This window comes from Rhamphochromis sp. 'chilingali', assembly GCF_963969265.1.
Source record: "Rhamphochromis sp. 'chilingali' genome assembly, chromosome: 5".
Lineage (NCBI taxonomy): Eukaryota > Metazoa > Chordata > Actinopteri > Cichliformes > Cichlidae > Rhamphochromis > Rhamphochromis sp. 'chilingali'.
In genome coordinates, this window is record NC_137932.1 from 22,642,949 (window position 1) to 22,656,882 (window position 13,934).

The 13,934-nt window shown below is 38.0% G+C and overlaps 1 protein-coding gene across 1 annotated transcript; it reads left to right on the forward strand.

Moving 5' to 3' along the window:
* Positions 1-9,532: 9,532 nt before the first annotated feature.
* Positions 9,533-13,643, forward strand: LOC308397135 (uncharacterized protein). The gene is made up of 6 exons (XM_080882875.1): positions 9,533-9,767; positions 9,996-10,015; positions 11,473-11,664; positions 11,855-12,057; positions 12,176-12,203; positions 13,001-13,643. Exons 2-6 carry the CDS (start codon positions 10,000-10,002, stop codon positions 13,111-13,113), a joined length of 552 nt encoding a protein of 183 aa, XP_080739001.1. The 5' UTR covers positions 9,533-9,767; positions 9,996-9,999; the 3' UTR covers positions 13,114-13,643.
* The last annotated feature ends 291 nt before the right edge of the window (positions 13,644-13,934 follow it).

Sequence of the window (13,934 nt, forward strand, 5' to 3'; positions counted from 1 at the left end):
ATTTTTGCTATGTAACTTTACACTGTCCACTTTCTGCTGTAACAAATCAAATTGCCCACGTGTTGGACTAATAAAGGTTATCTTATCTATATTATCATATCTTATGATGCATAGTCATCAGATTTAAACACAACTGGACCAGCATGTTTTACAGTTTTCCCTGCCACAACAATCAAAACACCAAAGGAGGGGATCTATTTTTGATAGCATATTTTTGAAGCATGAATTTCCTCTTTCCAAACACTTGGAAAATAATGGCAAGGGACAATAAAACAGTTTATATTGCTTTTCCTTTAAATTCTCACCTGACCCATTTCTTTATTCCACAGTTTTACACTCTGTTAACCCACTTCCCCTACTGCTGTGTTCTGATCTTATTTTTTTCAAACACTGAAAGAGTTAATGTTCCTGTTTGGGCAGTTACTTTAAAATCGAAAATGAAAGTGCTTCACAAACAGGGAAGGACGTCACTCCCTTTTCAGTGTTCGAAGGATATACCAGAGACTGTATACTCAAGCTATTGTGTAAGTGAATTTCTCAAAATCTTTCCATGTGAAGCTGTGAACTTCACAGCTCTAGCAGGCCCAGACATATACATATTCTCTAGGCCAATGTTAGCCTAGCTTTTTAAAAAGTGAACAGAAAGTGAAACTGCTGACCATGATTATTCATTGTTGTTTTGACTAAAAGCTCCTTTCTCTTCTCCCTCCTCAGAGACATGGTACAAAGACATGGTGAGAAAATATGGTGCTTTTGAATTTTTAAGTTTTATCTGTTCCTGAAGGCTCTGGACGTTGTAGGGCTGTCCTGGTTGACACGCCTCTGCAATGTTGCGTGGAGATCAGGGGCAGTACCTGTGGACTGGCAGACCGGGGTGGTGGTCCCCATCTTTAAGAAAGGGGACCGGAGGGTGTGTTCCGGGGGATCACACTCCTCAGCCTCCCTGGGAAAGTCTATGCCAGGGTGCTGGAAAGGAGAGTTCGTCCGCTAGTCGAACCTCGGATACAGGAGGAACAATGCGGTTTTCGTCCTGGTCGCAGAACACTGGACCAGCTCTTTATCCTCTCGAGGATACTTGAGGGTGCATGGGAGTTTGCCCAACCAGTCTACATGTGTTTTGTGGACTTGGAGAAGGCATTCGACCGTGTCCCTCGGGGTGTCCTGTGGGAGGTGTTGCGGGAGTATGGGGTGTCTGGCCCATTGCTACGGGCCATTCGATCCCTATACAACCGTTGCAAGAGCTTGGTTCGCATTGCCGGCAATAAGTCGGACTCGTTCCCGGTGGGTGATGGGCTCCGCCAGGGCTGCCCTTTATCTCCGGTTCTGTTCATAATTTTTATGGACAGGATTTCTAGGCGCAGCCAAGTGGCGGAGGGCTTTCGCTTTGGTGGCCTCAGAATCTCATCTCTGATTTTTGCAGATGATGTGGTTCTGTTGGCTTCATCGGGTGAGGGCCTCCAGCTCGCACTGGAACGGTTCGCAGCCGAGTGTGAAGCAGCGGGAATGAGGATCAGCACCTCCAAATCTGAGGCCATGGTTCTCAGCCGGAAAAGGGTGGAGTGCCCACTCCGGGTCGGGGATGAGTTCCTGCCCCAAGTGGAGGAGTTCAAGTATCTCGGGGTCTTGTTCGCGAGTGATGGGAGAAGGGAGCCGGAGATCGACAGACGGATTGGGGCTGCAGCTGCAGTAATGCGGACGCTGCACCGGTCCGTTGTGGTGAAGAGGGAGCTGAGTGTAAAAGTGAAGCTCTCAATTTACCAGTCGATCTACGTTCCTACCCTCACCTATGGCCACGAGCTGTGGGTAGTGACCGAAAGAACGAAATCGCGGATACAAGCGGCAGAAATGAGCTTCCTCCGAAGGGTGGCTGGCCTCTCCCTTAGAGATAGGGTGAGAAGTTCGGCCATCCGGGAGGGGCTCAGAGTAGAGCAGCTGCTGCTCCACATCGAAAGGAGCCAGCTGAGGTGGTTCGGGCATCTGACAAGGATGCCCCCTGGGCGCCTCCTGGGTGAGGTGTTCCAGGCATGTCCCACCGGGAGGAGGCCCCGGGGCAGACCCAGGACACGCTGGAGAGATTATATCTCTCGGCTGGCTTGGGAACGCCTTGGTATTCCCCCGGATAAGCTGGAGGAGGTGGCTGGGGAGAGGGAGGTCTGGGCCTCTTTGCTTAGGCTGCTGCCCCCGCGACCCGGCCTCGGATAAAGCGGATGAAGATGGATGGATGGATGGAAGTTTTATCTCCAAAAGTTGATTCTGTTCATCTGGACGTAGCGTTTTCAGTGGGAGAAACGTTTCCCCTCACTGAAAACGCTACGTCCAGATGAACAGAAATAACTTTTGGAGATTTACTTACCTGGATGATTGAGCATACATCAAGACTTTTTAAGTTTTACTTTTCAAAATTAAAGTTGTCAGATATTTCACTATTAAAGACAATAAGCTTTATTTAATAATTACACTTGAAAGGATATACAATTGCAAGCATTATTTTAGCCACAGCAGGTGGTCTGGGGGAGGCTTCAGTTTGCAGCTAAACAAGGAATTAATGGAAACCAACGATACTCACAGTAAATTCTAATGGTGGTATAAAAAAACTAGAATTATCCCACTTTAATTTTAAATTTTGATTTTCACTATGGCCAGCACTATGGCACACTCTGGAACTGTTGCCTCACAGCAAGAAGGTCCTGAGTTTGATTCCTGGCTGGGGTCTTTCTCCCCGTGTTTGCGTGGGTTCTCTCTCAGTACTCCACCTTCCTCCCACAGTCCAAAGGCATGCAGTTAGTCGGGATACGTTAATCGGTAACTCTAAGTTGCCTATAGGTGTGAGTGCAGATGGTTGCCTGTCTCTACATGTTAGCCCTGCGACACACTGGGGATCTGTCCAGGGTGTACCCTGCCCTTTGCCCTGCTCTTTGACAGGGAAGACAGGAATATAGATGCATGAATTCAATCTGGTTCTTCTTTAAAATATCTGGATTTAGATTAGCACTGTTAAGCACTGTTTATATGGTTGATAGACATTAACTCATTAAAAATTATGTCACATCTGAACAAGGATCCAATTTTTCTTTTTGTTTCACTTTAGAGTCATGGAAAAAATTCTTTGTGTGGGAAGCAGGAAAAACAAATGGGGCCCATTTTCCAGTTGTTCAAATACTCAAAAGTATTGGACAAACAGACGTGACCTCTGCAACGGAATGTGACTATCTTCTAGTCTTCTGTCCTGTCGTTTCCCGAGTTGGAACAGACATCGGCGAGGCCCTGCACAACATAACTCGTAAGAAATGTTAAATAACTAAATGCTAAATAATACATGCATGCATGACACATTGAGTTTTGATTGAAGTTATTGCTGTAGGGTGAAGATGAAAGTGGAATTTGTATACACTCATTGTAGATGTGAATATCATGGTAATTTACAGGATGCAAGTTTAATAACTTAAAAAACAACAATAGCAATTTGCCATGTGTTGTTTGTTTAGCACATTAATTTGTGCTAATTTTTGAACTACTAATTTGTCCTACTTTTGATATGTTGTTTTGGATATCATTACTCCTTTTAGTGATTTTAGTGATTATGGCCTCATGCTACGTTCACTTAGAATATTTGGCCTGTAAAGTGGGAAATAAATATAAAATACAAAATTGGAAGTAAACAGAAAGGCTACATTTAACATGCAGGCAAAAAGCCCAAACTCTTGTTTCTGAATCATTTGATCCTGTTGTCTCTTCACTTACAGCTGGCAAACCAGTAATACTGGTGGTGATGCATCACACCTTTGATCCTCACCATGTTGTAGCTGAAAGCCGGAGGCAGGTGAACAACCCAAATGTCCACCTAACTGTGGACTGTCTGTTTTTTGAAGGCCACCTCCTCAGTTGTAACCTCAATGATACCATGTCGGGTGACATCAAAAAATTTTTTGGTTCTGAATTCCCAGTTCCAGTCTTAATTCACAACCTGATCTCTTTGTGGCAACACATCCCACGTTTCTGTAAGTATGATATAATACCTTCATCTATCTGATTTATCTGAATATTCATCTTTGTGTTTTATTGATGACCACCAAATTTAAAGTTCCTTATTTCTCATGGTATGGTCACATTTATTTAAAAAAAAACAACCCTCCAATATTTTCTGGCACACAGTGTTGGGAAGGTTACTTTTAAAATGTATTCCACTACAGATTACCGAGTACATGCCCCAAAACGTATTTTGTAACGTATTCTGTTACTTTGCTCAATGAGAGTAATGTATTCTGATTACTATTTATTGCTATTACTGAAGGTTACTCGCCATGCCAATACCAACTAGACTGTTAAATCTTAATGTAAAATGAGTAACAGTAGGGTGGACATTAGGTAAGGCTGCACTTTTTGCAGCGATCTCGTATAGAAAACAGATTAACAGGAAAACAGGTCCGCGGCTCCAAACTGTAGTAAAGGTATCTCTGGCTAATACGTTGGGTTCCGTGTCGGGTTCGTAACCGAAAACTAGCTTTACTTTGTTGTCTGGATCAACTTTGCTAGCGAGAGACAGAGAGATGCATTGAAAGGCTGCTCCAACGGAACTTATTGTTTCGGAGGAAAACCAACACAGTCGAGTCTTAATAGCTTACTTACAACTAACTTAGTCCTTGCTCTTCCACGTCAGTACTGAGACCTTGAAAACAACCATAGTGATGGAAGAGACACACCCGTGGGAGAGATTCATACATTTTTATTTTGAGATTGACCTAAACTATGAACACATTAAATCAGTGCTTTGCAGTAAACACAGTTTTTATATAAGTGAGAGACATCTGAAGAGGTGACACACTCACCGCAAGGCATACTCTGACGTGGAGAAAAACGTTTTGTCGCCATCTCCCAATAGTATATCTTTTTTTTCCATTTTTTTTCAATGTCTCTTGCAGTGCTCTGTGCAAAATAAACACCAAACTGAAAAACATTCACCAAGCTGAATCCAAGTCAGAAAAGAAAAACATGTAGGGTATTTAGTGGCCTGAAATGTATTAATCCATAAAGCCTAACTAGTCAAAACTCCTTTGTGTGTCTTCATATTGAAAGATGATTCTGGTCATTTCCAATGGTTTGTATCATAAATGAGCTACGTTAATGAAAATCTAAGTAATGTCTAGCCATGGCGTAATTAAAAGTACCTATGCATAAGGCATATCAGTTGTGTTTGAGTAGTAAAAGATACTGTACAAATTAATGCTCTCTTTTTCCCCTATTTGAGGTTTAGGTAGCTTCATCTGAAAAATATTTGGACTTTGCAAGTATGACTGTACTAGTTTTTGCTTATTTTTTAGTTGTTTCCTAAAACATCATTTGTTGGTGTTTTAGGTTAATATATTGTAAAGGTACAGCTTTTAGATATATCCCAATGTGTTCTAACTCACAACCTAACCAGAAAGCCCTTTTAAGCCCATGCTTCCATCCCATTCAAGTTGTTGCCGACTGCATCGAGCTGACGTGCAGTAACATTTCTTGGAATATGCACATCAGCTTATGTGGAAGGTGACGGCACAGGGTTAAAAGGCCATTCTGGTAACATCGCTAGTTACAATGTAAATTTCCTGCAGAAGTCTAGATCATACATAAGTTAGCATGGTAGTATAAGGTCTAGATGTTGTTCTGCTTTTCCACGAGTTTTTGGTTGTGATCACTTTGGTTTCTCCCTCTAAATAACGTGTTTATTCAATGATGAAAAAAAAGTAAAAGAAAAGCGTATATGACTATGATCAAAGATTTATTTAATGAGCACAATTTTGTTTAATTCAGTTTTAGGTTTCTTCATCTGGAAAATATTTGGACTTTGTAAGTATGACTGTAATTTTTTTTATCTTATTTTCATTTTTAGCATATTTCATACTAAAACATTAAAAATATAAATAAGTAATTTTATGTTCTAATATACAGTGTTAAGAGCAAATATCTCTTGTTGTGTTCTATAAGATTGTAATATAGATAATGCTCAATATTTCTGTTGCATCCACTGGGTTGAAATAAAATAAAAACAAAACAAATGAGCAAAAAGAAAAAAAAAACCCAAAAATGACAATGGTATAATTATCTTACAAGATGTGTTTCAGTAGCAAAATATACCAGACAACTTATTGCTCTGTTTTTATTTGTTTAGGTAGCCCTGCCTGAAACATATTTGAACTTTGTAAGTATTAACTGTGTTAGCATTACCTTAACATCATTTTATTGTGTTTTAGGTTGCTCCAGTATCTGGAATATATTCGTGTGTAAGTATAATTATTGATAATTTTTATCCTTATTCATGTCTTCATCTTTTATCTCCATAAAGCTACAGTTTTTAGAACAAATATCCCAATGTGTCCTAAGTCACAGCATAACCGGAAAGCCTGTATGCTGCAACTTTCCACACCATTTAAGTCACTGCCAACTGCATCAACCTGAAGTGTAGTAACATTTTTGCAGATGTGCACATCAGGTTGTGTGGAAGGTGACGGCACTGAATTAAAATGACTTTCCAGTTGCAATGTAAATTCCTGTACAAGTCTAATTCACACATAAGCTAGCATGGTAGAATAGAATTTCTTGATGTATGCTCAACCATCCTGGTAAGTAAATCCCAAAAGGTTGATTCCCCAACCTTATAAACAGCACATTTGCAGTCATTGTTTGAATGTACTGTTTATAAAGTTGGGGAAACCAGCAGTGAGCTGAGACTGAAGAAGTCACTTGGATGGGTGATGAAATGTTTTTCCCACTGAAAATGATATGTCTAGATGAACAGAATCAACCTTCTGGGGTAGAATAACATCTAGATCTTGGTATTTCACCAAAATAAAAAGAATTTTTTTTTGATTACTTTGGTTTCTCCCTCTAAATAATGAGGTTATTTAATATTGTACTAGTGTTTATATCTATTTTGTTCATGAATTGATAAAAAAGAGATAAAGGAAAGCATACATGACTATGCCTAAAGCTTTATTTACCTCCTACATTCTGTCACTTGTGTGTGAGTGGTAAAAATAACAGACGAGTTACTCTTCTGTTTTCATTTTACTTTTAGGTTTAGGTAGCCCCATCTGGAAAAAAATCAGACCTTGTAAGTATCACTGTATAAGTTTTAGCTTTGTTGGTGGTGTATCCTAAAACATATAATAACATGTTCTGTAGAAATCACTCAGCCTGTTTACAATGTAATCAGAATGTAGTGATGAGCAAGCACAAATGTCACTCTACTCAGAACTAGTCTTACAGGTCACTTGAGTCAGTTACACACTTGTAAAAGTACTTAGTACTTTCAGTTTTCAGAAACCAGCTACTGCAGACATATAGCTGATTTATGTGTCTCGGAAACTCTCTCTACCATAACTATGGTCCGCTGTGGCTTATTGCTCTTTTTGTCTTTATTTTTCTTAATTTTAGGCTTGAATCCTCTGGTACAGATTGCTGGATTGATTGTTCCTTTGCTGATGGCAGTTGTGACATCATTCAGCTCCAAAATATGGAAGAGAAATAAAAGTGGGAAATGAGGACTGCAAAACAAAATCCAAAAGCAATAATTTAACAATATCACAGTACGTTTTCTTGATACTGTATATAAAACAAAATATATGTAATATATCATGCCTTTGTAATCATTAAAGACATGTTAGTTATGTATTATAGTTATGAAAGCTGGTATAGATGTTTTAGGGATGAATCTTTTGATCATTGGTACTGTAGCATGCTAAAGATGAAATGTTGCTTTACTCACATGTCCAGATGTCAAGTCAAGACTGAAAAGTGAGCTTTAAGAAAACAAAACCATTTCTTTCCCAGTTATTGCAGACATGCTTATGTATTTTAAAATAACGAATTTATTGAGTGGATATCTTGGTGTCATTTGTGGCTTTTGTTCATACTGAATTAAAAGACATTCTTTATTAAGTGACATTAAAAACTGTTTCTGATTTAACAAATTTCAACAAGTAGATATAGTTCAAGTTTATAGGTTTTTGTGCTTCTTTTCAGTTCATTAATTCTTTCTCTAGAATTCTATTTTCGCTTAAACTCTTGAATTAATATTTACACACTCATTGTGTGGAACACAATAAAACCAGAGACTGTCATTTAAGGAGTTGCCCCGCCCCCGACCGTTTTTTTTTAAATAAATATTGAGACGTGAACTTAAAGGAGCATCTTAGTGTGTGGTTCAACTTTATGCAATTTAACTTTCTGAAAAGAAAGAAAACAAGAGCCATATTAAGAGCTCTTTTAATGTCCACGTCGGTTCTCAGTCATACAGGCCATGGTAATCTAAGGAGCTTGGAAAGAAAAGAGACTTCTTTAAGTTTCTTGATGATGTTTCACCTCTCATTCGAGAAGCTTCTTCAGGTCTAAAACCAAAGACGTTCCTCGAAATCCCTGCTGATAATGACCCACATGATAATTTGGAGTAAAGGTTAACACCTCATTCTTTATCATTGTTCAGTGACATTGAGGAGTCAAAAGGTAAGAAAAGCGGTTACAATAATAATTTGTAATCACTATTCATACCTGACAGATTCATACAGTAGACAGACAGAGGTAGCAACTAGCATTTGATTAAGTTAATATTTCACAGTTATATGACGAGTCTGTGGAGACTCAGGATAAATCTAAAAGACATGTGAATAATAATGTCAGCTTAAAGTAGACAGGAAAGGTAATAGATAATTCACTAATAGACAGAGAACATAATAACTGCCGACCGTACCTGCTACATTCATTTCAGCGTGTTAAATGTTCAAAAATAGCCTCATAGTCATTCATAGCTGCCTTATATAAAAATGGTTTATATAGTTGTTTCACAGGTTAAAGAGTAAATAATTAATCAAAACTAACGATAACTGGTAATTCTAATGGTTGTAGTTATTTTTATAATAATAATAAATTATACCTATACAGTAAGGCAAAAAGGCACACCTTGATTTAACTCAACAACAAATTTCCAGTCATGGACCAGTGCACAGACTGGTGGGGCCCCTCCAGCTGCCAAATGTTATCTATAGCACAATCACTGGTTCACAGTTTTCACAGGCTGTAGTAAACTTTTAACAAACAATCCAAAAGTCCTCCAACATTTATAGCATAATGTTCATATTCATTTACACAGAGATGATCTTTCAAATACCAGATATTACTCATTACTTTTTTGACAAGATTTTATTTTATTTATTTAATCCGTTTATATTAACAATGGCTTGGGAAGAGTTAGGGAAATCGTTTCACACAAGTGGTTCTGAAATGTTTCACAATGAGCACCACCTCAGAAAATATTTGGCCCTTGAAATTCCACCATTGTGACCATTAAACTAATGTAGCATAGGCCTACATAGGAAGGCAAATGTCTGTTCTCTCTCTAACTTCTTCTGTCAGCTTCTCGCCATCATGTGTAGAAATGACCTGATTAGCTGAGTAGTGTCACATGGGATAAGTTAAACTGAACGTGTTTGGTCTGTGAGACTGTTCTACTTCATTTTGGGGTTCATTGTTCAGTTCTTCAACAGCTTAAAGGGATTGGCCACATTGAGGCCGTCTCATCACCACCTGTAGCTGCATATCCTTTTAGTCCATTGAGTCACACTGACGTTAACATTCTTTTACCTGCCTGTCCAGTTTTGTTTTCGACTGGTGAACAAGTTAATTCTCAAAGAACAACCGGCAGCACTTCATTGCATGGGGAGACACTAGAGTTCTTTTTTTCCATTGGGAAGGAATTTCTGTTTCAAAACAAGTCAAGAAATTGTAATCTCTATGTAAGTAACTTTAGTCTGCAAAATGTAAATGTCTTGCATCAGAGTAATTCAAGTTACACCCGTAATCTATTTTTAAAGTTTGTCTTCTAAGCCAGTAAAAGCACAGCTTTTAGTAAAGAAAATGTATAATGCATTCAGTTAATGGATCTGCACCTCCTGTTATTTGACTATATTTGATTTAGTTAATTTCAACTAAAGTTTGCTTTCTAATTCTTTATCCTTCCTCAGAGACATGGACCAGGGAAATGGTGAGAGAATAATTTTGCTTTATTTTTTAATATTTCCATTAAATATGTCAATATTAAGGTGAATAAGCTGCATTTACTTATTGAATGAGTAATAATTTCAAGTCACCCATATCAGTCATCCTAAAATATATCTTGTCAGATAAGTATCACTGACTTCTTTCTTACTTGTTAAAGCAAGACTAGTATAAGATCAATACAAAATTTGCCGGGGATAGCTGGTTTACAATCAGCTTATAGAGTAAAAGACTAATTATAATCAAATAAAACTTCCATTAGTGATGAAGAAAATGTTGCAATAGGTTTATTTAATACATAGGGTGAGACAAGAAAGAAAACCCAGACTTTTAAACTTTGTTTTGCTTTCTGTTGTAATGCTAACTTTCCTATTGATAGTTCAGATTCTTGTGCACTTACCCAACAGGTTAGAAATGAAACATCTAGGTCAAATGTTCAGTCTTTTCTCTTCAGAGATAGTAAGTTGTGATTATTTCCTTGGCTTCCATTGGCTGTAGTCATTTCTACACAGAAAGCTACTTGATAATTTTGAATGGCTCACAAGGCGTCCGTAATTTCTATCTATTAGTTTAGCCTCAAATGAAAATAACACTGATTCACTCAGTGTCATGATCAAGCTGCATTTGCTGTATATATGAAATCAGTTGCATATTAATTGAAGGAAACGGTTTCCAGGGCCTAATCCGTGGATCGACTTCCTTCGAGGCGTGGACGTCTATCAGCAGAGAATGTACCTTCACCTATCAGCAGAGAATGTCCCTTAGTCTGTAACACAGTCAAATATATTCTCAAGTAATATTCAAGCATGCCATTCAGCGTGTTAGTACGAGCTCGGGAGCAGCTTGGGAGAACAAGAAAACAGAGACTGCTTCAGGTTGTCTTCCCAAATTGACTCAACTTTATTCACAAGTACAACAGTTTATATAGAGGGTAAAATTCATGAGACAGCAGATTATCAGTTTAAACCAGTACAGACCAAGATAAGGGAGCGTCTTCCTGCCCTTGGGTGAAGAAGCATCCTTTGTGTAGTTTATTAGTTCAGCTACAATTGTGATTATCTCAGCGACATATTTTCAAGGCACAAAACAAAGAGTTCTTTCATTAGTGAAATCTGAAACAAACCATTTGGCCTTCAACAGGCGTCTAAAAGATTAAGAAACTAATGTAGCTGAGGGAGTGATCTCTGTGGTATTTCAACCTTGTACCAGCCTGTGATTCTCACACATCAATTCTTGGGTCAAAGAGAAAAATAACTAAAACAAAGGGGCCTTATTGAATGACAGAGTTTTCCTGTATAATGTCACTATAAAACAATATCCAGTAAATGCTCCCATGGTACTAAAATACCTAACATTAATTAAGTATGGTGACAAAAAAGAAAAGCTTTGGTGTTTTGTCTTCAGTTTCAGAAAACTGTTATATATTGTTAAATCTATCTTTAGGGTCGTGGAAAGTTTTCCGTGTCATTTTGGCCGGAAGAACAAATGGCGCTCATCGTTCAATTGTTCAGAAGCTTAAAGACATTGGCCAAACTGAGGAAACATCTACACAAGAAAGTGACTACTGTGTGATTTTCTGTCCTGTGGTTTCACGAGTTGGGACAGACATTGCTGAGGCCCTCAACAAAATACCATGTAAGGAAAAATAAAAGTGACTTTTTATAAATAATTTAAGTGATTTATATACAGGGACACATGTAGGATACAGGCCAAGAACCACATGTGGTGTTTATGTCCTACAGCATGAATTCAAGATCTAGTAACCCAGCCCATTTATTTAATCTCTTTTCTGAATCATCTGATCATGTTGTGTCTTTGTTTATAGTGGGTAAACGTGCAATTCTGGTGGTGATGCATCACACCTACAATCCACAACATGTTGTAGCTAAAAGCCGGAGTCAGGTGAACAACTCAAATGTGCATTTGACTGTGGATTGTCTGTTTTATGAGGACCAACTGCTTGACTGTGACCTCAATAATACCATGTGGAATGACATCCGGAGAACTCTTAGATCTCCAAATCACCAGGTAAGGATTTCACTTACTGATTTATTAATGGGCATACATGCAATAACTGATGTAAGTGGTTTGGTATTTTCAATAAAGGTATTGCTCCTTATTTGTTTTTTTTCTTTCTTTCTTCCAGACCTCATCATTGCAAGGCTTCCAAAATTGTACGTGAGACTCTTACATTCATTCAGCTTCCCTAATAAGTCCGTATTTTCAAAAGAAAAGTTTGATTAGTTTGTTTTAGAGCTAAAGTGCATCTTTTTGCTATCTGAAAACAAAAATCACATAATTTTTCATGTAATTTAGTACTGTGGAACCCCGACTTACGAAATTAATTTGTTCCCGAGGGTCTTTCATAAGTCGAAAATTTTCGTAAGTCGAAGCACCCTTTTTGAGTGAGGCGATGCTGAACAATAGGCTATAGGCTAAATGCTAACTAGAACAACAATACGTCGTTCAAGTGGAACAGCGAAGCGCAAGTACGGAAGCCAAGGGGTTGTCACATGATTCGGAAGGCATTGTGGACATTGTAGGCTCAGCCAATCAGAGCCAGCAGATTTCGTTACTTGGGCATTTTGCCGTAACACGGGCAAAAATATTGCCGTTCAGTGCCTTCGTAACTTGAATTTTTCGTGAAATGGGGTATTCGTAAGTCGGGGTTCCACTGTATTGTGAAAATTATTTATTCCTGTGAAAAAAAAATTACTTTGATGCCACTTTACTAAACGGCAACACAGTGGCCCAGTGGTTAGCATTGTTGCCTCACAGCAACAGGCTCCTGGATTTGAATCCACTGGTCACTGGGGCATTTCTGTGTGGCGTTTGATGCTCTCCCCATGTGTGCATTCATAGCCTCCAGCCCCCCAGCTGGAAACATATGCACTAATATGTGACAACACGCTTTGAATTGCAAATGATCAAAGATAACTTCTTACCCTCGTTTTTCTTTTTTGTTTTTTAGATTGGAGGAAACCTACCATAATATGGCTCATTATTGGTTTTTCTATAGCAGTGGTGATCATTGTGGTTATCGTGGCAGTCAGTGTGGAAATGCAAAAGAAGAAAGGACCTTGAGGTGTGCCATTAATGTGCCCCAACAAAACCAAAAAAACCCAACAAAAAAAATCTAATATCAGTATCAATTTACCAATATATTTTTTTTCTTGGAAGGATAAGAGATATGAGCTATGTAATCAGCAAAGGGTGTTGTTTTTTAAAGAATTGTTTGGAAAGACCAACTGTCTTTGATATTTTCCAATTGTAAATAACTTTCTTACCATAGGAACGATTTGTTTCTGTTTTGAATTTTGGCTTACTTTGTTAAATAAATAATGACACTATGTAATATATTGTATAGTGTCATCTAAGGTTGGATTTATCTTATTTTAAAATCTTCTAATAGCCAGATTACCTTTTAAAATGATGTCAACATTCTGTGTATTGCATATTGTGTCTAGGTTTTAAGAAGATGTCTTTGTGGAAAATATTGAAAGAAAATAATTTTCACATTTTTCTGTAGTCTCAAGAGCAGATTCACATTATTTGGAACAAGGTAAACCAAAGTTCACAACAAAAGTTCTAACTATTAACTTACTATTACCATGTGTATTTTAACATGCATTTTCATTGTTTTTTTTAGTAAGTACTAATAAACTTTCTTCTCATTACTATTAATTTTATTTAATTCTAGCTTTTAAAAGTTTCTGAGTAGCTATACAATCCAACAATAAAAACCATCGAGGTTTTTCAAAGGTAGCACAATTATTCATGTAGACACAAGGAAAAGGCATACAATTCTTGGAGAGAGTGAGTAGTGTGACTTTGATCACCAACTTCTACTACTTTATTGAGGAATCTTAAGCTGACTTGTACTCGAGTCCTCTGACAACTGGCAA